At 47.0% G+C, this 24,670-nt stretch overlaps 1 protein-coding gene across 1 annotated transcript in view; it reads right to left on the bottom strand.

Annotated features, from left to right (window-relative positions):
* grin3bb (glutamate receptor, ionotropic, N-methyl-D-aspartate 3Bb) overlaps window positions 1–24,362 on the bottom strand; it is a 110,860-nt gene extending 86,498 nt beyond the window's left edge. The window contains exon 1 of the mRNA XM_078285810.1: window positions 23,901–24,362. Coding sequence (XP_078141936.1) covers window positions 23,901–24,362 — 462 coding nt within the window. The remainder of the gene's footprint in view (window positions 1–23,900) is intronic.
* Window positions 24,363–24,670: the final 308 nt, after the last annotated feature.

The raw sequence follows: 24,670 nt of genomic DNA, 5'->3' as shown, positions 1-24,670 counted from the left end.
CCGGGGGATCAGACCTGAAGGTTTCCATGTTTTCACATCTGGTTCAGTTTCTGTCTCCGGACTCAGACTTTCCCTCGGCAACGGCTCGTCTTTTTAATTCTTTTGGACCCTTGTTTTATTTATTCTGATTCCTTTTTCTCCATCCCTTCTGTTTTTATTTGTTTTTTATGTAAACCACTTTGCAAACTCTGTTTTTAGATAATTGCTATACAAATAATAATATTATATTATTTATTATAATTATAGAAATACAAGAAAAGGAGCCAAACTCAGCTGGAGCACTGACATCAGTATCCCATGATGCTTTGCACCAGTGTTTGAATATGGCTGAAGTTATGACTGAGTGAAGCTGTGAGGAAGACCTCAGGTTTATATCTGTTAGTATCTGAGTGTTTCAGCCGGGCGGAGCTACATCGGCGCCTGCGGTTTGACAAATAGCGGGATCCGCCTCGCCTCCCGGCGCCGAGCGGAGGATAAAACTGATCATTCATCTCCCTGCTACCACACCATCCGTTACACCGGGCAAAACAAGGACACATCAATAAAGTTTGTGACGTTTTGGTCTCGGAAGCTTTAGATGTAAAAAGCAAACGGACGGCGTCTGCATGCTGAGACGGTAAACACCGAGATCTCCGAGGCTTCGCCGCCAATCTGGAGACCAGGAAACATTTGGAAGGCGCTTTGATAGATGAGAAGCAGAGAATATCAACTATCAGCTGCGGTTCAAGGCATAATCTCATTTGAAATAAAAAGAAGAAACTGCCAAAGAGATGAAAGGAACCTTTCTGAGTTTCTACAGATTCAGGCTGAAATAAGACTGAGAAGAAAATATGGAGGGAAGAGTGGAAAAACAAAGTTTCTACAACCTTCAATGCCGGGCTGGACTTGATATCACACACACACACACACACACACACACACACACACACACACAAGCTACAAAGATGTTGAGGAAGTTCTTCTACCACGACACCAAGGATCAAAATGAGACAGAATTACAGCCAGAAAAGAAAGACTTGGACAAGCAGATGAAGACAAAGACAGACGTGTCTCTCCATTCTTCTGGAAACTTCCTTTGCAAATGAAATAAACTCAATCAACTGTAAGTTTTACACCAATGTACTGTGAACAGGGTTTGACTGACGGTTTAAACCTGCAGAAACAGACGGGCTGCAGGGAGGAGAAGAAGAAGAGCAGAGACAAAGCTCAGCGTTAAGAGACTGATCTCAACTCATGTGGATGGGACGCAGTTTATCTTCCCTCCATCCGTCTCACAGACCAGTGAGGAGCAGTGTGACATGAAGATGGATCTCCACTCTGCGTCTGGCAGGAACATGTTCAAGGTGAACATGTTCAAGGTGAACATGTTCCTGACAGGTTAGCTTACAGCCAGCCAGTCTCATTTACAGAAACTGTCATGTTCCCACATCTCCTCAGGACAAACACCACGAGACCAACTGTCCTCTACTGGAAGACAGGTCAGTCTGTCTCACCTGTCTTACAGCTGGAAGACAGGTCAGTCTGTTTCACCTGTCCTACAGCATCTGTCTCACCTGTCTTACAGCTGGAAGACAGGTCAGTCTGTCTCACCTGTCTTACAGCTGGAAGACAGGTTAGTCTGTCTCACCTGTCAGACAGCATCTGTCTCACCTGTCTTACAGCTGGAAGACAGGTCAGTCTGTCTCACCTGTCTTACAGCTGGAAGACTGTCTCACCTGTCTTACAGCTGGAAGACAGGTCAGTCTGTTTCACCTGTCTCACCACATCTGTCTCACCTGTCTTACAGCTGGAAGACAGGTCAGTCTGTCTCACCTGTCCTACAGCATCTGTCTCACCTGTCTTATAGCTGGAAGACTGTCTCACCTGTCTTATAGCTGGAAGACTGACTCACCTGTCTTATAGCTGGAAGACTGACTCACCTGTCTTATAGCTGGAAGACTGACTCACCTGTCCTACAGCATCTGTCTCACCTGTCTTATAGCTGGAAGACTGACTCACCTGTCTTACAGCTGGAAGACTGACTCACCTGTCTTATAGCTGGAAGACTGACTCACCTGTCCTACAGCATCTGTCTCACCTGTCTTATAGCTGGAAGACTGACTCACCTGTCTTATAGCTGGAAGACTGACTCACCTGTCTTATAGCTGGAAGACTGACTCACCTGTCCTACAGCATCTGTCTCACCTGTCTTATAGCTGGAAGACTGACTCACCTGTCTTACAGCTGGAAGACTGACTCACCTGTCTTATAGCTGGAAGACTGACTCACCTGTCTTACAGCTGGAAGACTGACTCACCTGTCCTACAGCATCTGTCTCACCTGTCTTATAGCTGGAAGACTGACTCACCTGTCTTACAGCTGGAAGACAGGTCAGTCTGTCTCACCTGTCCTACAGCATTTGTCTCACCTGTCATACAGCTGGAAGACTGACTCACCTGTCTTATAGCTGGAAGACTGACTCACCTGTCCTACAGCATCTGTCTCACCTGTCTTACAGCTGGAAGACAGGTCAGTCTGTCTCACCTGTCTTACAGCTGGAAGACAGGTCAGTCTGTCTCACCTGTCTTACAGCATCTGTCTCACCTGTCTTACAGCTGGAAGACTGACTCACCTGTCTTACAGCTGGAAGACTGACTCCCCTGTCTTACAGCTGGAAGACAGGTCAGTCTGTCTCACCTGTCTTACAGCGTCTGTCTCACCTGTCTTACAGCTGTCAGACAGGTGAGACAGACTGACAACCAGATATTATCTGCTGCAGAATAACTATTAATTCAATCCACTATTCATCCATTTAGCTTGTCTACTTACAGGGAATAATGAGCGATCAGATTCTGAAACGATCACAACTGCAGACAAATTAGTTTGTTCCCTCAAAATGACGATGAGACAAATTTACCCAAATCATTTCTGAAGTGACAGCTGCAGTTTCACCACAGAGGCGATCATGTTGTTGTGTTTTACAAAGAGGATTCACAACTTTCTGGAGAAGAAACTGATGACAATGACCAGATATCTGTCTGTCCGTCTTAGATCCAGAACTGAGCGACACTCAGCTGATGACAACACATCAGCCGTCAACAGCCAATCAGATTTCAGCTTCCTTGTTTCTCTACTTTCAAAATGGAGGAGAAGTAGATTCCATTCAAAGCTTCAGAGAACAGCTGATCCATCGCTGGGTCGATAAGCGAAGTCATTTACTGAGTTCTTTCTGTTTATTTTCAATAAAGCGATCTGCTTAGTGCTTGTTAGCTATATTAACTCAACATGATGCAACGTTATGAAAGGAAATACCAAAGCAGCAAAAACATGATTTTCCTGTTGAAAACATTGTAGCTGCAGGTTACTATATAGATGCAGTCGCAGCCTCTGGCCCCGCCCACAACTGACACGCCCACAACTGACACCCCCACATTTGACCCCGCCCACAGTTGGCCCCGCCTACAGTGGGCCCCGCCCACCGCTGGCCCCGCCCACAGCTTGTCAGAATAGAGCGAACATCAATCAAGTCAATTACATTGTGAACGCTGGTGTTCTTTATGTCTGTAGAGGTAAAAACGCTTCTTCTTCTCCTACAGTAAAGTTTCTAAAGCTCCTGCGTCTCTCTGTCAGATCACAGCTGGAAAATCACATTACTTGTTTTAAAGTTAGTTTTGCTGTAACTTGGTGACAATCTCTTACTGAGTGAGTCTCTCTCTCATTTTGACAGACGGACTGTCAAACACTTGTCGACATTTAAAGATCAAACCGGATCCACAACCTCACAGCAACAATCCGGTTATTTGTTATTTGATGTTTCCCGCTTGGCAGATTGCAGGTTTGGCGGAGCTGAAAGCATCCCATAATACTCTGAACAGCCTTCAGCCGGTGTGTTGCAGTGTAAGCTCACGACTTCAGAGGGATTCATTGTGATGGATGCATGTCAGCTGCCGTTCAGACGCAGAGCGGAGCTGCAGATTGATCAGAGGGAAGCGACTGTCTGCAGGTTTGGAGTTTTTATTTGTGGATGGAGAACTAAACAGCTGATCGCTCCAGACTGATGAGCCGGCGTCTCCCGGTGACACCGGATGTTTCCCGTCTCTCTTCACTCATTCATTACAGTCAGAAGGCTTCAGTCCGTTCAGATTCAGACTGCAGAGGGACGAGATGAGGAGCGGTCACATCTTCAGCTCCTACTCACTGAGCCTGCTGTTCCTCTGTGATCAAACTGTGCTGCTTGGATAGTTTTATTCTCATAAACTACAGGCAGCTGTTGCTCTTGGTGATCAGAGGACTGAAGATCTGCGATATAAATCTATTGTCAGAAGGAAAGAACAAGAGAGCAAATGAAACACTGAGCGCTCTTGTGGTCGAAGAACAAAGAGTTTTCATTAAATACAAACTTGTAGCATCAGGTTTACAGTGATGAAAGAAAATCAAAGTTAATTCCTTTTCAAACAAGGTTCCTGTTGGTTCCTCTGCAGCAGAACGGTTCCTGAGCCGGAGAACAAACATCCTGGTGAAGACCGAGCCGGGCCGCAGGAACCGGTTCAAGACTGGAATCAACCATACAGATTAAGATAAGTAATGTTATTCTGAGGCAGAAGAGCCTGCTGCAGATCCAGTAGAGCGCTGTCTCTCTGTGGAAGGGAGATCACATCAGACTGGTGTCAGATCAATAATATTGATGATGCAGACGGTTTCCAGAAGGAGCAGCAGAGGACAGAGGAAATCCTCTTCATCTGGTTTCAGCTTCACTCTGGATCTTTAGTCCCTTTCTGTCCCAACTTTCACCTGCAGCACTTCAATTAAAACAAAGAGGGTGAAGAGGATCACACCTTTAAAGTTTATTCAGCAGTCCTGGGAGTTTCCTGACAGCTGATTGGTTAAAAATACCTTCCAGTCTTAACGGAGCTTTAGTTGTAATATTCGGCTTTGGTTTGATCCTGCTGTCTTGGTCTCTCTTCTGATCTCACTGTGTCTACCTGGTTCAATTAAATGAAATAAATAGAACATGTTAGGGCGAAGGCTGAAGCGTCCGGAGGAACAGACTCACCCAGAAGTGGCAAGGCATGATGGGAACTGGTCTGATCCGGTTCCTCAGTGGATTAACTTTGTTCTGGGACGCTGCAGCATGCGGCTTCTGGTCTTCACTCTGAAAAACATCACTACCTGAAGTTCATCATCCCAAACTCACTAAGGCTGCGTTCACATGGAAACCGACACGCTCTCTGTTTTTTTTTCTTCTGTTTTTGTCTAAACAGCACTGTTATCCTGAATTGTTTTGTTTTTTTGTTTTTTTTTCTGTTGGGATGCATGATATATTGATACATTGATATATTGATATATTGATATATTGATATATTGATACATTGATACATTGATATATTGATATATTGATACATTGATACATTGATATATTGATATATTGATACATTGATACATTGATATTAATGTCAAAAATGTTATGAATTGTGGGGAAGTTCCTCAGAGAAGTCTGCCGACATGCGAACTCGCAGAGAGGCCGCATGTTCAAAAGTCCACATCAGAGCCAACACTGGGACCTGAACGCCCTGAACGCCCTGAACGCCCTGAACGCCCTGAACGCTCTGAACGCTCTGAACGCTCTGAACACCCTGAACGCTCTGAACGCTCTGAACGCTCTGAACACCCTGAACGCTCTGAACGCTCTGAACACTCTGAACACCCTGAACGCTCTGAACGCCCTGAACGCCCTGAACGCCCTGAACGCTCTGAACGCTCTGAACACTCTGAACGCCCTGAACGCTCTGAACGCTCTGAACACCCTGAACGCCCTGAACGCTCTGAACAGACAACGCCCTGAACGCCCTGAATGCCCTGAACACTCTGAACGCCCTGAACGCTCTGAACGCCCTGAACGCCCTGAATGCCCTGAACGCTCTGAACACCCTGAACGCTCTGAACACCCTGAACACCCTGAACGCACTGAACGCCCTGAACGCCCTAACGCCCTGAACACTCTGAACAGACAATGCCCTGAACGCCCTGAACGCCCTGAACGCTCTGAACAGACAATGCCCTGAACGCCCTGAACACCCTGAACGCTCTGAACGCCCTGAACGCCCTGAACGCCCTGAACGCCCTGAACATTCTGAACAGACAATGCCCTGAACGCCCTGAACGCCCTGAACGCCCTGAACGCCCTGAACGCTCTGAACAGACAATGCCCTGAACGCCCTGAACGCCCTGAACGCCCTGAACGCCCGGAACACTCTGAACAGACAATGCCCTGAACGCCCTGAACGCCCTGAACGCCCTGAACGCTCTGAACGCTCTGAACGCCCTGAACGCTCTGAACGCCCTGAACGCTCTGAACGCTCTGAACGCCCTGAATGCCCTGAACACTCTGAACACTCTGAACGCCCTGAACGCTCTGAACGCCCTGAACGCCCTGAACACCCTGAACGCCCTGAATGCCCTGAACACTCTGAACACTCTGAACGCCCTGAACGCTCTGAACGCCCTGAACGCCCTGAACACCCTGAACGCTCTGAACAGACAACGCCCTGAACGCCCTGAATGCCCTGAACGCTCTGAACACCCTGAACGCTCTGAACGCCCTGAACACCCTGAACGCTCTGAACGCCTTGAACGCCCTGAACGCCCTGAACACTCTGAACAGACAATGCCCTGAACGCCCTGAACGCCCTGAACGCTCTGAACAGACAATGCCCTGAATGCCCTGAACACCCTGAACGCTCTGAACGCCCTGAACGCCCTGAACGCCCTGAACGCCCTGAAAATTCTGAACAGACAATGCCCTGAACGCCCTGAACGCCCTGAACGCCCTGAACGCCCTGAACGCTCTGAACAGACAATGCCCTGAACGCCCTGAACGCCCTGAACGCCCTGAACGCCCTGAACGCTCTGAACGCTTTGAACGCTCTGAACGCCCTGAACGCCCTGAACATTCTGAACAGACAATGCCCTGAACGCCCTGAACGCTCTGAACGCCCTGAACGCCCTGAACGCCCTGAACGCTCTGAACGCCCTGAACGCCCTGAACGCCCTGAACACTCTGAACAGACAATGCCCTGAACGCCCTGAACGCCCTGAACGCCCTGAACGCCCTGAACGCTCTGAACGCTCTGAACGCCCTGAACGCTCTGAACGCTCTGAACGCCCTGAACGCTCTGAACGCCCTGAACGCCCTGAACGCCCTGAACGCTCTGAACGCCCTGAACGCCCTGAACGCTCTGAACGCCCTGAACGCTCTGAACGCCCTGAACGCCCTGAACGCTCTGAACGCTCGTGGACTCATCAGGATGCACCTCAAAGTCCGTGAGGCCGTGCGTGCGGACGCTGGGCTAATCTGTCAGACTTTGGACTTCTCCCATTGGTTTACTGTAGAGAGCGTGTCGGGTTCCATGTGAATGCAGCCTTAGTGAGTTTGGGATGATGAACTTCAGGTAGTGATGTTTTTCAGAGTGAAAGTTTAGTGTTTTGAAAACAGTGAACCGTCAGACCAGAAGCCGCATGCTGCAGCATCCCAGAACAAAGTTAATCCACTGAGGAACCGGATCAGACCAGTTCCCATCATGCCTTGCCACTTCTGGGTGAGTCTGTTCCTCCGGACGGTTCAGCCTCCGCCCCAACATGTTCTTCTTTTTGTATTGACGGCAGTGTTTTTACCGTCTGTCTGTCTGTTCCTGTCTATGAGATCATAAAGATAACCTTGACCTTGACCTTGACTTTGACCTTGGTGTGTTGGTGATAAAAACAGACTCAGTCTCCTTATCGTCTTTATTTCTTCATTTCTTTATTTCTGACAGTTCAGATGTTTTTCCTTCCATACAGCTCAGGCTTTTGTCCAGATGCAGTGAATCACACACACACACACACACACACACACACACACACACATACACACACACTCACACTCACTCAGCCAAACTAACTGCTAACACTGACAGAGTCCTGGGCATTTCACCAGATTTCACAACATGTAGCAGCTTTCCTCCAGCAGCAGTTTAACTGTGTGTGTGTGTGTGTGTGTGTGTGTGTGTGTGTGTGTGTGAGCTCAGAGAGTCTCTCTCTCTGATGTGAAGATGCGACTGAAAACAGCTAAAACAACAGTTTGTTTTTCAGCCAGAAGTGTGTGAACATCTGAGCAGATGTTTGTGTTTCAGCTCCTGCTCTGATTCTCTGCTGATTCTCTGGATCAATAAGCGTAAACAACAACAAATGGGAATATGGATTTCACAAACTCCAGCTCCAGCTCTCACTGTTCACATCAAAACGGAAACAGAAACGCTGCGGGAATCAGAATACGAGTCAGCTGATGTTTATGGCTGGAAGACTTCAAGAATTTCTCTCTGCATTTTATTAAATATTACAATAATACAAAAATTCTAATAAAAACACAGAATGTCAATCTGTCCAAAGTCGCAGTATAAAGAAGTTACTTGTAATTCTTGGTTCTATTTGAAATAATTTGGATTTAAAGTTTGAGTTCCTCCAGTGGAATCCAGATAGATGTTTCATCATCAGTGTCTCAGTTCAGACCAATCGCCACGCTGCGTGTCGCTCTGTCAGAAGTCTGGTGGCGTTTCATTGGCTGAGGTTTGGAGTTTGTTTAACATTGTTAGTTTGTGGTGTCTTCTGCTAACATTACAGCTGCAAAACAATCTCCAGTATTTTCCCAGAATGTGATTGGTTCTCGCGCTGCAACCGTCACGCTCATTTGCATAACATTACATTTTTTTAAAACTTCTGTCATCACATTGCGGGCAAGTTTGCGTCGCCACCTATCCCATCATGCCCTGCACAAGCTGCTATTCCCTTCTCAAAGACAATGAATGTATTGATTTGTATAACAGAGGAGAATGTTGTCATATTTTGGCACAAAGGAACAGATAAGAAAAAGTTCAGTAAATTTATGTCAGGTTTCACAACATTATAAAGATGTAGAAGAGCTGCCACTGTTTAAATTATTTAAATTGAAATGATTATGAGTTTCCTGCTTTCACTTTAAAAGTATTCCCAGAAGTAAAACTCTTATTTTTCATGTAATGGAACACAGGAACACTTTTTGGTATTTAGAATACAAAACACTGTTTCAAGTATTCTGTTACTACTACTATTACTGTGGTACTATTTATCACTACTACTATTATTACTTGTTAGCATGTCTCTGCATCAATGTCATCATTACAACTCATTCCTAGACATTAGCTGGACTTTGTTGGACCTTTTATTGGATTCGGATTCTGACTCTGAAGCTTTAAAGAGTTCAGACAGACTGAGAGTCGTGAAGTCGTCCGTCTCTGTCAGTCCTGAAGCCCAGAGGGACCAGGAGGGACCAGGAGGGACCAGGAGGGTTTCTGCAGCATCGCCACCAGATTAGTTTTAACTGAACCGACACAGATCTACAGTTTTATCTGATGTGTTCCGTACTTCCAGTTCTTGTCGGGTTCTGAGAGGAACGTGATGTCAGAGGGCGAGGAGGCTCTCCGTCCGACAGCAGGACGCTCAGCAGTAACTGGACTGTAAGGAAATCCAAACTCTCTCTGCACCAGTTGAAATTGTCAGCAGAATGTTGACTCAAACACATAATTGTTTATATTATTTTTTATTGCTTTTATTGTTTAATGATTTTTATTTTCTACCCAGAGCCTCTGAGAGTGATAAGTTGGACTGAATCAGTAAATCTCACTTCGCACTTTACAGAAAAAAAAATAAAACCGAATGTATAAGAACCTGTATAAGATTTAAGAACGGATTCAGGCTCTGTCTGAACCAGGTTCTGTCTGAACCAGGCTCTGTCTCAGGCTCTGTCTGAACCAGGTTCTGTCTGAACCAGGCTCTGTCTCAGGCTCTGTCTGAACCAGGCTCTGTCTGAACCAGGCTCTATCTGAACCAGGTTCTGTCTCAGTCACTGTCTGAACCAGGCTCTGTCTGAACCAGGTTCTGTCTCAGTCTCTGTCTGAACCAGGTTCTGTCTGAACCAGGCTCTGTCTGAACCAGGTTCTGTCTCAGTCACTGTCTGAACCAGGCTCTGTCTGAACCAGGTTCTGTCTCAGTCTCTGTCTGAACCAGGTTCTATCTGAACCAGGTTCTGTCTCAGTCACTGTCTGAACCAGGCTCTGTCTGAACCAGGTTCTGTCTCAGTCTCTGTCTGAACCAGGTTCTGTCTGCACGGTGTCTTGAAACAACGTGCTTCATACATGAAAAATGTGAGAAATGTTCAAGTTCAAATTCAACTTGCTGCATTAAAAAATGAATAGAAAAAAAAAATGAATGAAAAAAACAATGAAATTCATGCTCTGGCTGAGACACACACACACACACACACACACACACACACTACAGCAGACAGTAGAATAAATAAATAAATACAGACAGCACAACCATTCAACCAATAAGACTAGACAATTAGACTAGACAGTAAGACTAGACAATTAGACTAGACAATTAGACTAGACAATTAAACTAGACAATAAGACTAGACAATTAAACTAGACAATAAGACTAGACAATTAAACTAGACAATAAGACTAGACAATTAGACTAGACAGTAAGACTAGACAGTAAGACTAGACAATAAGACTAGACAATTAGACTAGACAGTAAGACTAGACAATAAGACTAGACAATAAGACTAGACAGTAAGACTAGACAGTAAGACTAGACAATAAGACTAGACAATAAGACTAGACAATAAGACTAGACAATTAAACTAGACAATAAGACTAGACAATTAAACTAGACAATAAGACTAGACAATTAGACTAGACAGTAAGACTAGACAGTAAGACTAGACAATAAGACTAGACAATAAGACTAGACAGTAAGACTAGACAATAAGACTAGACAATAAGACTAGACAATTAGACTAGACAGTAAGACTAGACAGTAAGACTAGACAGTAAGACTAGACAGTAAGACTCGTGTTTCTGACAGAATGTGAACTCCGAGGCCAAACACTCCATGATTCTCAGGACTTTATGCAGCGAGTCTCAGAGACGAAACACTTTACACACTTTATGCACTTCACACACACTTTACACGCACTTCACGCACTTTACACACTTTACACACACTTTACACACACTTTACACACACTTTACACGCTTTACACAGACTTTACACAGACTTTACACGCACTTCACGCTCTTCACACACGCTTTACACACACTTTACACACACTTTACACACACTTTACAGACACTTTACAGACACTTCACGCACTTTACGCACTTCACACACACTTTACACTCACTTTACACACACTTTACACACACTTTACACGCTTTACACAGACTACACACACTTAACACGCTTTACACACACTTTACACACACTTTATATGCTTTACACACACTTTACACACACTTTACATGCTTTACACGCTTTACACACACTTTACACACACTTTACACGCTTTACACAGACTACACACACGTAACACGTTTTACACACACTTTACACACTTCACACCTTGTTATTAAAACTTCACACACAGATTCCCAGCAGCCTTGATGTAGTGTTCTTGTTGTTCAAACCATACAGTGTTATGAAGCGTTATGTCACCACTCAGACAGCAGAGAACATCTAAACATCGATCATCCTGGAAGACTAAAGAGATTATTTAACTGCAGAGGAACTGCCGAGAGAAAAACTGAAGACAGACCTTCAGAGTTTTAAGGAACATCTGAACATTTACGACAAATCCATTAAGAGTTTGAGAATTATTTCTCAGAGTTGAAGCTGAAAAAACCAGATGCATAAAACTAACTAACTAAATTCAGGACTAAAAATGCACAGTATGGACACAATTGAAAACCTGCATGCGCAGTCTTTTCTGCAGATTCATAAAACGCTGCTTACATGATTGACAAGCCTAAAGCCACTCCCACAATTACCCATAAATGGACGTGGACACACCCCCGTTTCACCTGGTTTGGACACAAACACCAATCACCATCCTGGACCAGAAATCAGACTCGTTCTCTTCTTAGTCTTCTGTTGCTAAAGTCCTTCAGAGGCCGAAGCAGCCGGGACACAGAATACTGAGAGACAACAGTCTGTAGTTCATTTATCTCTCCAGTCATTTATCACAGTCTGTCTCACTGGACAGAGAATCAGCCAAACTAGATCTAACTGATCAACAATAAACCATAGAACAGAAACATCTAGAACAAACATCAGGAAGCAGAACAAAGCACAAGACACACAGCAGCAGATTTTATCAAGACAGACGGTCACCTGTCCTCCAGATCCTAACCTGCCGCTCCACCAGCCGCAGAGCCTCAGAACAGACGAAGAAGAACTACCAAGAAAACTTTATTAGGAAAAAACATGTTAAACCGGGACAAACAGGTGGATGGACAGGACAGGACGCACATCTATAAATGTTGTTATATGAAACTCTGTTGCTGGAAAGATCCAAATCAAAGGCTCCAAACAAATGTTGCCTAACTTCCTTCTCTGCTGCATCACACTCAGCTCAGCTGGTCAGTCTGGACTCGTGGTCTGAAGCCTGCAGGTTCATACACACCAGCACCAGTTTCTGTGTGGAAAGAGGTGAGTGCATTCAGTGTCCATCTGAACCAGGACTGCAGGACACTTCACTGTTTAGACGAGTCCCTGAAAAACTGTTGATCCGATCGAAAGATGTAGATTTAAATAAATGTATTATTTATTTCCCCCCTCATTTATGCAAATGGATGTAAAAAGTATATGTTGGAAAGCAGCTGGTCAGCAGTCCGGTCTGCACAATCAGGAATTTCTTTAAACTGCAGAGCGAAGTTAATTGGACTCTTTGCAGCAGCAGAGCAAATTACAATACGGCTAATTTGAAGAAACGCCATGTGAAGAAGGACAAGTTCCCACAGACAGGAGGCAGCAAACATCAGAGGATGAGCTGAAGACACAAGATGAATTCCCCCAGGACACAAAAACAAACAGGACAGCACTGACTGAATGTACTGCTGAATATATGATGAGCAGCTCGTCTGCCACTTCTGGACTGGTGGGAGACGTGAGTTTCAGCTTCATCTTCATTTGTCTCATGTCACTGCTGAGTTTGACGCCTCATGTTTGAGGCACACTGCACTGATTCCAGCTTTACTTTACAAAATGCGGTGCTGAAAAATAAACACTTCAATTTAAGAATGAAAAGCCATTTGCGTCTGTGGTCTTTGCTCGATGAATCTCGGTCGCCCAGGAATCATCTCCGTGGGAAACGGCCGACTGCTGACTGCTAAATGATCCTCAGCAGTCAGATCCAACTGAATTTGTTCTTTTTCAATGAGAAGATATTGATGTGAAGTTAATCTCTTTCAAATCTACTGCTTCTGAGTTTGACAGCCTGGTTTCACTCCTGCAACACGGCACTGAAGTCCGGATCCGACCCAATTCTTTAAATGGTTTCCAGTTCATTATCTGAGGAGATTCTCACTGTTCTTACTTAATTGGTTACAAGCATTTTTCAATAATATCAGACTGGCGTCTTATATAGAAAACTTTACTTAATGGATAACGCTGGTGTTTTTTAATACATTTCTTATCGTCAACAAATTCTATGAAAATAATCAAATGAACAATGCGTATGCTCTTCTCCCATTACTTTCTGACTTCCCACGTTCCCTTTAGCCTTCAATTGTAAGCTGAAAACCTTTAAATACAGCTCACAAAGACATAGTTTACATTTTAAAAATCGTTAAGTGTTACCATGAAAAGTCAGACTGTTGTAGTTATTACCAAATCAAATTCAAATGGGAACAAATTCTTCATTACGCCAGGGACTATTTTCTGTGCTACGGAACTACTTTCCTGAGATGGAAAACGTGTTTACGGTCGGCTTATTAAGTCGTTTGAGGAAAAAGTCGTCCGGCCCGGTGCATCGTGATGATGAAATATGCTGCAGAGCAGCAGCATGGCTCTGTGACGGGGTTTAATAGTTTTTAATACAACGCAGTTCTATGGCTGCTGGGACAAATTCATCGCTGATTTTGTTATTTTCATAGGATTTGTTGATGATAAGAAATGCATTAAAAAACACCAGCCTGATCCTTTAACTTTTAACTTTTTCTTTCTTATGTTATTTTGACTTTTCTGAGCGTTTCTGTTCATCTGATGCTGTTTTCTCAGCACTAACTGGTTAATGAAGGTTTTCATGATTTAGTTTTCAGATCTGTGGCTCAGTATCAGAACACTGCTGTTAATGTAGTTCACAGTTTAGCTGAATGAATGTGAAGGCTAAGTCGTCATAATACTGGTTTCTGATTGGCCGACAGCAGCGGCTGCTGCAAACTGTCTGATTGGACGGATTTCAGTCATTCTTTAGTGAGGGAGCCAATCAGGTCCAATCGAGTCCAGCTGTGATGCGTTTCCTGGCGTTAGACTGAAACAGATTTTTGAAATTTAACAATTCAAACAAAATAAAAATGTAACAATGTCTTCATTTAAAATCTTTGATCATATCTGTCTATAAAGAGAGGAACATTTTCTTAGAGTTCCTTTAAATCCTACTATAGAATGAGGAAAACTCTGTCCATCCATCCGTCTGTCTGTCTGCATCCATTTTGCTCCTCAACGGGTCGGCCAATCAATCTGAAACTGCACATGGGCATTGAGCATTGGCATAGGCAGGGACTGACGAAGCAGATTTTTCCATTTTCCCAAATTTACGCTGTTTATGCGCATTTTTGGCAAGTCTGCGCGGAGTTGTGGCGTGTGCATCCCCGGGTATGGACTAGTATAAATAAAAACAATAAAACTGAGATGGACTGGAGCTGACAGACAAAAGGTTTTCAGAAGGCTGTCGGCTGTTTTCTGTTTATTCTCTAAGTGAACTTGCTCATCATGATGCTGAGCAAGCAGATCTGATGTGGAAATCTCCTCCTGCTGCCAGACTCAGTTTCCAGTTAACAGATTACAGGGAGAAAAGTCCGGAGTCTGGAGCGAGGTGTCAGCCCAAACCGCTTCTCTTTAATCACCTTTGCTAGACATTAGCACGCCAAATCGCCTGTGATGACTCATCTGCTGTAGTTCTGCAAGTGCCAAAGCCTTACAGAGAGGGGGGGGGGTTTAATCGGGAGCCTCGCTGGCCTTTGTCCCCGGAGCAGAAACTGGGCCAAGGCTTCTATCTGCGAAGCTCAGGAGTCCGAGCGACTCAGAGACTCTGCTGCCGACAGCAGAGACCGGATCGACTGTGAAGAAACACTCCGCCTCCTCCGCCGCTCGCTAACAAAGCCTCCGGGACTTCACTACTGATAATCCTCATCAAATGTTTTACTGAAGGAACTTCTGCCTGCAGGATCCATTTCAAACCCTGAAATTGGAACCACTCATATCCACAATATGGAAACTCATTCATGTGGATTCTGGTCTGTTGCACCAGTTTCAGTCTGTGAGCACAAGATGAACTTGGATTTAGTGTGTTTTCACTAGCTGTTGCTCTATGGAAGACTCTGTGGCTCTATGCTTCTACTTTTCATTAAAAGTATAACGAAGAACACAAAATGTAAAAAGTTGTAAAGAAGCTAAGAGGAATTGCAGAGATTCAGTAGAAAATCAATAAAGCACAAAGCAGCTGCTGTAAAATATCTGCAGAAATGTAAAAGTGGGCAGTGAGACAGGAGGTTCCTGCCAGGAGCTGGGAAGGACGTGTGTGTGTGTGTGTGTGTGTGTGTGTGTGTGCGTGTGTGTGTGTGTGTGTGTGTGTGTGTGTGTTTGGGAGGGGGATTTCTCTCCGTGACCCCTGACCTCCGATCCCCAAACTTATCCTCCACTGTCCAGAGTTTTATTTTGTGTCTTTCTGTCCATTCAAAGCTGTGTGTGTGGTGTCATGAACCAAAAACACTCTCAATCCATTTCTCCACGTTCATTTTCCAGCATCTCTCTGAGCCTTACCAAGAACAGGCCGTTTCTGTCGCCGTGTCTTTAAGGCTCATTAATATTCACGACCCTCCGTTCCGATCGGCTAACCGTTTCGAGAGCGAAACGTGAGACGCCGCGGCCCGGCGGCTACAGGTAGGGAAAACTCTCCGGTAATAAACGATGACGACCGCTCGACCGCTTTGAAAAAAACACTTTGTTAGTCTATTATTTCTTACAGAAATGATAATGAGCGAACCTTTGTGACGCCACAAAGTTACGGAAGTCCAAACGGCTCGTTTAGAGGCTCGCTTTTCTAATATGGATTGTGTGGATTTAGTTTTGATACTTTCACCATGTTTAGATAGACCATCCGACTCCTTTAGAATAATTGTTTTGCAGGATATGGGATCGTTAACCAGACCGGCAGGATGAAGGGTCTTCGAACCCTTCAGCTGTTCAACATTAAGCAGGAAGCAGACGAGCTGCTGAACAAACCGTCTGAGACCTGGAACCACAAAAGGGAAGATTGAATATTTCAGCCATGAAAGCGATCGCTCCGGTCTGATGAGTGTCGTGTTACACATTATCATTACCAACATCTGAAACGGAGCGAGCTAATTGGCTGTCAGAGCCGGCGGGCGGACTGAGCAGATCATCAGCTTGTCGTCCGGTCTGCTGCCGGGAGGAAAACCAGCAGCATGAAGCAGATCCTCCGGCCAATCAGAGGGCCGGGAGTGACTCAGCTGTCCACAGGGTCAAACCACGCCGCTGCACTCCACCTCACTCCGCCTCACTCCACCTCACTCCACCTCACTCCACCTCACTCCGCCTCACTCCGCACTCCACCTCACTCCGCCTCACTCCACCTCCTGCTGCCTCACTCCACCTCCTGCTGCCTCACTCCACCTCACTCCACCTCACTCCACCTCACTCCACCTCACTCTGCCTCCTGCTGCTTCACTCCACCTCACTCCGCCTCACTCCGCACTCCACCTCACTCCGCCTCACTCCACCTCCTGCTGCCTCACTCCACCTCACTCCACCTCACTACACCTCCTGCTGCCTCACTCCACCTCACTCCACCTCACTCCACCTCACTCCACCTCACTCTGCCTCCTGCTGCTTCACTCCACCTCACTCCACCTCACTCCACCTCACTCCACCTCACTCTGCCTCCTGCTGCCTCACTCCACCTCACTCCGCCTCACTCCACCTCACTCTGCCTCCTGCTGCCTCACTCCACCTCACTCCACCTCACTCCACCTCACTCCACCTCACTCTGCCTCCTGCTGCCTCACTCCACCTCACTCCGCCTCACTCCACCTCCTGCTGCCTCACTCCACCTCACTCCACCTCACTCCACCTCACTCTGCCTCCTGCTGCTTCACTCCACCTCACTCCACCTCACTCCACCTCACTCCGCCTCCTGCTGCCTCACTCCACCTCCTGCTGCCTCACTCCACCTCACTCCGCCTCACTCCACCTCACTCCGCCTCACTCCACCACACCCCACCTCACTCCCCCTCCTGCTGCCTCACTCCGCCTCACCCCACCTCACTCCGCCTCACTCCACCTCACTCCGCCTCCTGCTGCCTCACTCCGCCTCACCCCACCTCACTCCACCTCCTGCTGCCTCACTCCACCTCACCCCACCTCACTCCCCCTCCTGCTGCCTCACTCTGCCTCACCCCACCTCACTCCGCACTCCACCTCACTCCACCTCACCCCACCTCACTCCCCCTCCTGCTGCCTCACTCTGCCTCACCCCACCTCACTCCGCACTCCACCTCACTCCACCTCACTCCGCCTCACTCCGCCTCCTGCTGCCTCACTCCACCTCACTCCACCTCACCCCACCTCACTCCACCTCACTCCGCCTCCTGCTGCCTCACCCCACCTCACTCCCCCTCCTGCTGCCTCACTCCGCCTCACCCCACCTCACCCCGCCTCCTGCCGTCCCATTCAGCGACAGGCAGTTCCTGCTGTCACTCAACAGACGACATGAAGCAGGGAGGCGGAGCCTGAGACGGGCTGCGGTCGGACCTGCAGCTCGACACTGAACCTGCCGTCAGACCACAGGGATCAATAAAGTTTATCAGTCAATTCACATGTGATGAGGCCAAACATCAATAACCTGAACATGACGGCGTCTGGTCGGCAGGAGGAGCCTAACAGTCAAACAGACAAGGAGGGTGTGTGTGTGTGTGTGTGTGTGTGTGTGTGTGTGTGTGTGTGTGTGTGCGGGACGTCAGACTGAGCGCTGCGAGGCGTTTCCCTCCAGCAGCAGATTTACAGCCGGTGATTCTCCTCACTGTAATCTGTTAAAGTAGCTGTGATGTCAGCTGTGATGTCAGCTGTGATGTCAGCTGTGATGTCAGCTGTGATGTCAGCCGCTACAGTCAACTACACTACAGAGAGACTGGAGGGACGGCATGAAGACCAACCCACAGGAAGTGATGTCACCACGCCGGCTGTGACCCGCCACCGTTTTGATCAAAGAAAATGTTTTTATTCCCCAGCTGCTTCCCTCCGGCCGCTGAGCAGAGCAGAGGTCAAAGGTCAGAAACAAGTCAGCTGTTAACGGAAGAATCAGTGACATTTTCATTAAAGATATTTCTCTGCTCCTGTCTGTCTGCTCCTGTCTGTCTGTTCCTGTCTGTCTGTCTGTCTGTCTGTCTGTCTGCTCCTGTCTGTCTGTCTGCTCCTGTCTGTCTGTCTGTCTGCTCCTGTCTGTCTGTCTGCTCCTGTCTGTCTGTCTGCTCCTGTCTGTCTGTCTGTCTGTCTGTCTGCTCCTGTCTGTCTGCTCCTGTCTGTCTGTTCCTGTCTGTCTGTCTGCTCCTGTCTGTCTGTCTGTCTGTCTGCTCCTGTCTGTCTGTCTGTCTGTCTGCTCCTGTCTGTCTGTCTGCTCCTGTCTGTCTGTCTGTCTGTCTGCTCCTGTCTGTCTGCTCCTGTCTGTCTGTCTGCTCTAACTCCCTTCCTTCACTACCTCCTCCTTTCCTTCACTACCTCCTCCTTTCCTGTAATAGAATTATAATATTTGTAATGTACTGAAAATCAAACTGATTAAAAAGAAATAACTCTTAATATAAAATAAACAATAATTCAGTTCTAAGTGCAGAACCGTCTTCAGGTCTGAGAGTTTCCCAAAGTGCTGAAAATCCTCCGCACACTTCAGTCTGCACCGCCTGGACTCTGTGGGAAATTACCCAAATACATAACACAAGTCCACAAGTCCACAAGTCCACAAGTCCACAAGTCCAAAAACCATGTGTGTTAAAGGATCAGGCTGGTGTTTTTTTAATGCATTTCTTATCTAACCCTATGAAAATAACAAAATCAGCGAGGATTTTGTTTTGCCAACAAGTCTGGTCCATGCAGCGGTGCCCAGTGCAGCCTCATGTCCCAGCAGCCATAGAACTGCATTGTATTAAAAACTATTAAAACCCGTCACAGAGCCATGCTGCTGCTCTGCAGCATATTTCATCATCACGATGCACCGGGCCGGACGAGTTTTTCCTCAAACGACTTAATAAGCCGACCGTAAACACGTTTTCCATCTCGGGAAAGTAGTTCCGTAGCACAGAAAATAGTCCCCGGCGTAATGAAGAATTTGTTCCCATTTGAATTTGATTTGGTAATAACTACAACAGTCTGACTTTTCATGGTAACAGTTAGCGATTTTTAAAATGTAAACTATGTCTTTGTGAGCTGCATTTAAAGGTTTTTAGCTTACAATTGAAGGCTAAAAAGGGAACGTGGGAAGTGGGAAAGTAACGGGAGAAGAGCAAATGCATTGTTGATTTTGTTATTTTCATAGAATTTGTTGATGATAAGAAATGCATTAAAAACACCGGCCGTATCCTTTAAAGGGACAGGACTGAAATCAGCTGCTTCATCGTCTCCTGAGAGCAGCTTCAGGAAACACCGGGCGACGTTCAGATCCACAACACCATGTTGTCTTCTCTTCCCTTCAGTTCACCTCGGTCACCAAATGTCAACAACAACAACAACAACAACAAACCTTCTCCTCCCAGCAGGGAAGAAAGGTTCTGGATCCACAAGTCAGAACTGAACAAGACATTTACTCTCAGAAACAAAACATAAAAAGTATTTTCCAGACAGAAGTTTGAAACCAAAAGCAGCTGCAGCTAGACGGTTCAAATCACATAAAGCCTTTTTAAGGTTATTGGGTTATTTAAATAATTAAAGTCTCTTGACATCCTGCCCACTTTTAAACACTGCAGCATTATGAAGAAATTAAATGCAGAAGCTTTATCAAACTGGAAATTGCCAAATCAGCTTACATTTACAGATCTGCACAGTTTCTACCAGCCGTTCTGTTACAGTCAGCGGCCGGAGCGGAGCGGTGCATTGTGGGAAACACTTCATGCTGGAAGCAGTTTCTGCCCTTTGTGGAAGAGAGGAACAGCGAGGGAACGAGGGAGAAGAAACGCTTTTAACAGAAAGCCCAGTTCCACTTTGTCAGCCATTTTTCTTCCTGCCATTTTGGGGATTCAAAGGAAGACAACAGAAGAAGAAGAAGAAGAAGAAGAAGAAGAAGAAGAAGAAGAAGAAGAAGAAGAAAGCATTTTACTGGAACTGAAGCCCAGGAGTTTCCATTCAGGAAGTATCGTCACAGGCCACGCCCCCAGACCACAAACAAGCTCCGCCCAACTACGTTTCAAGATGACATCAGACAATCACAGACAAGATGGCCAAAATTATTATTATTATTATTATTATTATTATTATTATTATTATTATTATCATTATTATTATTATTATTATCAAAGGCCGTCGCTCAGCGAGTCCAAACTGTCTCATCTTCAGATTATCTTCTTCATTTTAACCAAACTGACTGAGAGAAGAAGCTTCATGTTGCTGAGGAAACAGCAGAGAACAGAGAGGAACCGGCTTTACAGGAGGAGGAGGAGCAGGAGGAGCAGGAGGAGGAGCAGGAGGAGGAGCAGGAGGAGCAGGAGGAGCAGGAGGAGGAGGAGGAGGAGGATGAGCAGGAGGAGGAGGAGCAGGAGGAGGAGGAGGAGGAGGAGGAGCAGGATGAGCAGGAGGAGGAGGAGCAGGAGGAGCAGGAGAAGCAGGAGGAGGAGGAGGAGCAGGAGGAGGAGCAGGAGGAGGAGGAGGAGGAGCAAGAGGAGGAGGAGGAGCAGGAGGAGGAGGAGAAGCAGGAGGAGGAGGAGGAGCAGGAGGAGGAGCAGGAGGAGGAGGAGGAGCAGAAGGAGGAGCAGGAGGAAGAGCAGGAGGAGCAAGAGGAGGAGGAGGAGCAGGAGGAGCAGGAGGAGGAGCAGGAGGGGCAGGAGGAGCAGGAGGAGCAGGAGGAGGAGCAGGAGGAGGAGGAGCAGGAGGAGCAGGAGGAGAAATCTGATTGGCCACCCCAGGTGCCACCCCAAAATCCAGAGTTATGATTGGCTGATGGCCATGTTAGAGGCGGGACCATCAGAGCATTTTTTTAAAACTACGCTCCTGTGTTCCAGGAAACGTTCAGCAGCAGAGAAACCCAACCGAGGTTTTAATGAACAGAAACAAAATGTCCAACAAACTGAATGATGAAGATCAACAGCTGATATCAGCAGCCGACATTTTTCCCACGGCGCAGCTGAGGGCATCATGAGGCAAATACAGGTCAGTCAGTCAGTCAGTCAGTCAGTCAGACAGTCAGTCAGTCAGTCAGTCAGACAGGTAACAGTGAGGTGTCTCTTGGTCAGATGGCCTCTAGAGGGCGTCTCTCCTCTCTCCTGTGGGCTAAACACCACATTGAGTCTCATACTGATGATGTCATATTGGATCTCACACAGAGCCACACTCTTCACCATCAATTTACAGACATTCACATCTTCTTCTGTCCTGCAAACCTTAACAGTAGGTCAGTTTATCACCTGTGGTCTGTGGCGTTGGTGGAACAGGTGATTTAACTGATAAACGTGTCGCTAGCTGAGCATCGCTCCACACTGAGCCGCTCTCTGCCGTTAATTTACACACATCCACGTCTTCTGCTGCCCTGTAAACTTTAACGGTAGGTAACGTTGTCAGCTGTGGTATCTAAGTGACGTTAGTGGAATTATTTGACCGATAACCGTGTCGTAACGCTTCAGTTAGTGAATTTGTAGCGGATTGACTTTCCGTGTTGGGGCCCACTAGATGCAAGTTCCTTTAGAATTCCAACATGAATCTTCCTTCACAATTAATCCCCAAAATAATTCCACTTCCCAAAATAAACCAGCTTTGGTGAAAGCTCCGGCTAAACCGGAGTTACCTCGGGTCTAGGTCGCGTCAATCCCGTCAGCAAGCGCGGAGCTGGGAGGCCGGCGCGGCTGAGAAGACGCTGATGAGCGGCGAGGCGGATACCCGGCGGCGTGTAACCTCGTTTTTCCCTTGGAACCGGAGAACGTCTTCGTAGACGAGCCGCTGCGGCCGATCGTGGACTGAACTCGCCACAAGGGTCTAACACGGACACCGTGGGACGGACTCTGCCTCTTCCCTGCGGTGAGTCACCATCTTGACTTTTGGCTCACCATAGTTACTTGGAAGAGAGTGGAACAGCAGAGGTGAATGAAGGCTCCTGATTGGGTGGAATAGTGGGTGTGAAAGAACTGCTCCAAAATAAAACCAAAGTATTTATCTGGTGCCAGTCAGGTCACCCTGGGTCTGGACAGGATCTGGACTTGTCTTTTATACACACTGATGCCTGAAGACTTTTTGGATTATTCTGGACCTGGACCTTCTGTTCTAAACTTCATCACTGTCAGTTTCTCACTGAGCTTCACACTGCTGCTGTCCAATAGGAACGCAGGAAACACACAAGAAACACAACTTGCACCAGCTGAATCCAAAAAGAGATTAAACCGCTTTCAACACACACACACACACACACACACACACACAGCGGGATCTCCTACATCCTAAATGCCAGCCCCCCCACCCCCAACACACACACGCACACATACACACACACACACACACACACACACACGCACACACACACAGCGGGACCTCCTACATCCTAAATGCCAGCCCCCCCACCCCCAACACACAATATTCTCTTTCTGCTTGCAGGACATTTTGGAACATTTTGTTTAAAACACAGAAGACAAAATAACTAATAACTCCACACATCTGGGGAAGAAGCCATTTTCCTTCTTCCCTCAAATCCATTTTCCTTTTTCCAAATGTGCACCTCTCCCCACACACACACACACACACACACACACACACACACACACACACACACACACTCCCTCCCCTCGCCCCACTTCCCAGCTCCTCCAGGACTCGGCGGCTTCCCTCAGTATCATCAGTCCCGTCTGTCAGTTCGTGTCAAATTAAATGATTTTTAAAAATCAACAACTTGTATAATCATCAATGAACCAGACTCATCCCTCCTACAACACTGATGCTGGTTTAGATTCACACCGGTTGTATCTGTTGCGCCTTATATGTAGAATTATGGATTATTTATATTATTATATCATAAATGACATGATTAAAACTCATCCATTAGCCTAATGCAAACAAGGAAATTCAAAACATGTTTGGGCTTTAACTTTTTAACATGATGCATCCCAATAAAGCAGCGTAGAAAATTAAAATACTTATAGAGTTAATCTCATCATACAAGTGGGAATCGATAATCGGTGAACGGGGCAGAGCGGATTTCCCCAGCGAGCCGCGAGCCGGACTGAGCAGCAGCGGATTTCCTCCTCGCGCTGCGGGAGGAATCTGAGGAGAAATTCGTTTTCTGGGTCGTCGGGAAAAGCAGCGGCTCCGCGCGCACACCTCCCGGATCTGCCGGAGCTCACAGCGGCGTGTTGTTTTTAGATAATGCTGTGTTTACATAAAGCTCGAGAAAACGCCTCATTATTAATAAAACCTCTGAAGAAAAACCGCTGGATAGACAGCGGGGCACGAGAGCCGTGGAGCCACATGTTTGCGCCCCGTGCGCACAGCCGCGGGACTGTGGCTGTTTTGGTAAAAAGAAAAAAGATGTAATTTAAGAATGTGAAACATTTCATTAGCGACAGTTAAAGTGTGAAGGTGTTTACCTGAGTCCTCAGCGGCTCCCCGTGCTCAATGATGCTGATGAAAGGAATCTCCAAAAAAGAAGCCATAAATTCCACTTGTACGATTTCTTCGTGGGTCTGCGGGAAGGCGAGCACGGCGGAGACTCCCTGCACCACCACGCCCTGGCACACACACCTGAACAGGGACTCCGGGTCTCCGTCCGCCGGCTGCCGGGGCACGAGCTCCAGGCTCAGGTTGTAAGGCAGAAAGTTGTCACCGGTCTGGCCGATCCCGGCCAGCGCGCGGCTCAGCGCGGCCTGGACCCGCGCGGGCTGCCGGGCCGGGAGCAGCGCGCCGAGGCGCACGGTGCGGCCGATCTGCGCCAGGATGTGGCACGGCTGGGGATGGAGGAGCGACGGGGCGAAGAAGAAGAACTGCAGCAGGAGAAAGATTTGGACTCCGAGGGAAAAGTGTGGCAGGAATCTGGAGGAGGAGAAATTCATCCTGCTGCTTCAGCATCGCCTTGTTTCTCCTCTTCTCCCCTTTTCCCACGAACGACCTTGTTGTTGTTGTTGCCTTTTTCTCCCCGACGGTGACTGAGCTGGATGGAGTTACAGTGAGGATGTGATGAGGAGCAGAAAGGAGGAGGAGGAGAGGAGAGGAGAGGAGAGGAGAGGAGAGAGGAGGAGAGGGGAGGAGAGGAGAGGAGAGGAGAGGGGAGGAGGGGGGAGGTGTCATTCCCACAGAGGAGGAGCAGTGGAGAGGTGTTGACAGGACAGGAGGTGAGGAGGAGAGGAGAGGAGGTGAGGAG

The sequence above is a fragment of the Centroberyx gerrardi genome, chromosome 9 (genome assembly GCF_048128805.1).
Source record: "Centroberyx gerrardi isolate f3 chromosome 9, fCenGer3.hap1.cur.20231027, whole genome shotgun sequence".
Taxonomy (NCBI): domain Eukaryota; kingdom Metazoa; phylum Chordata; class Actinopteri; order Beryciformes; family Berycidae; genus Centroberyx; species Centroberyx gerrardi.
The sequence above is the reverse complement of the archived record's forward strand: the minus strand, read 5'-3'. Positions and strand labels throughout refer to the sequence as shown.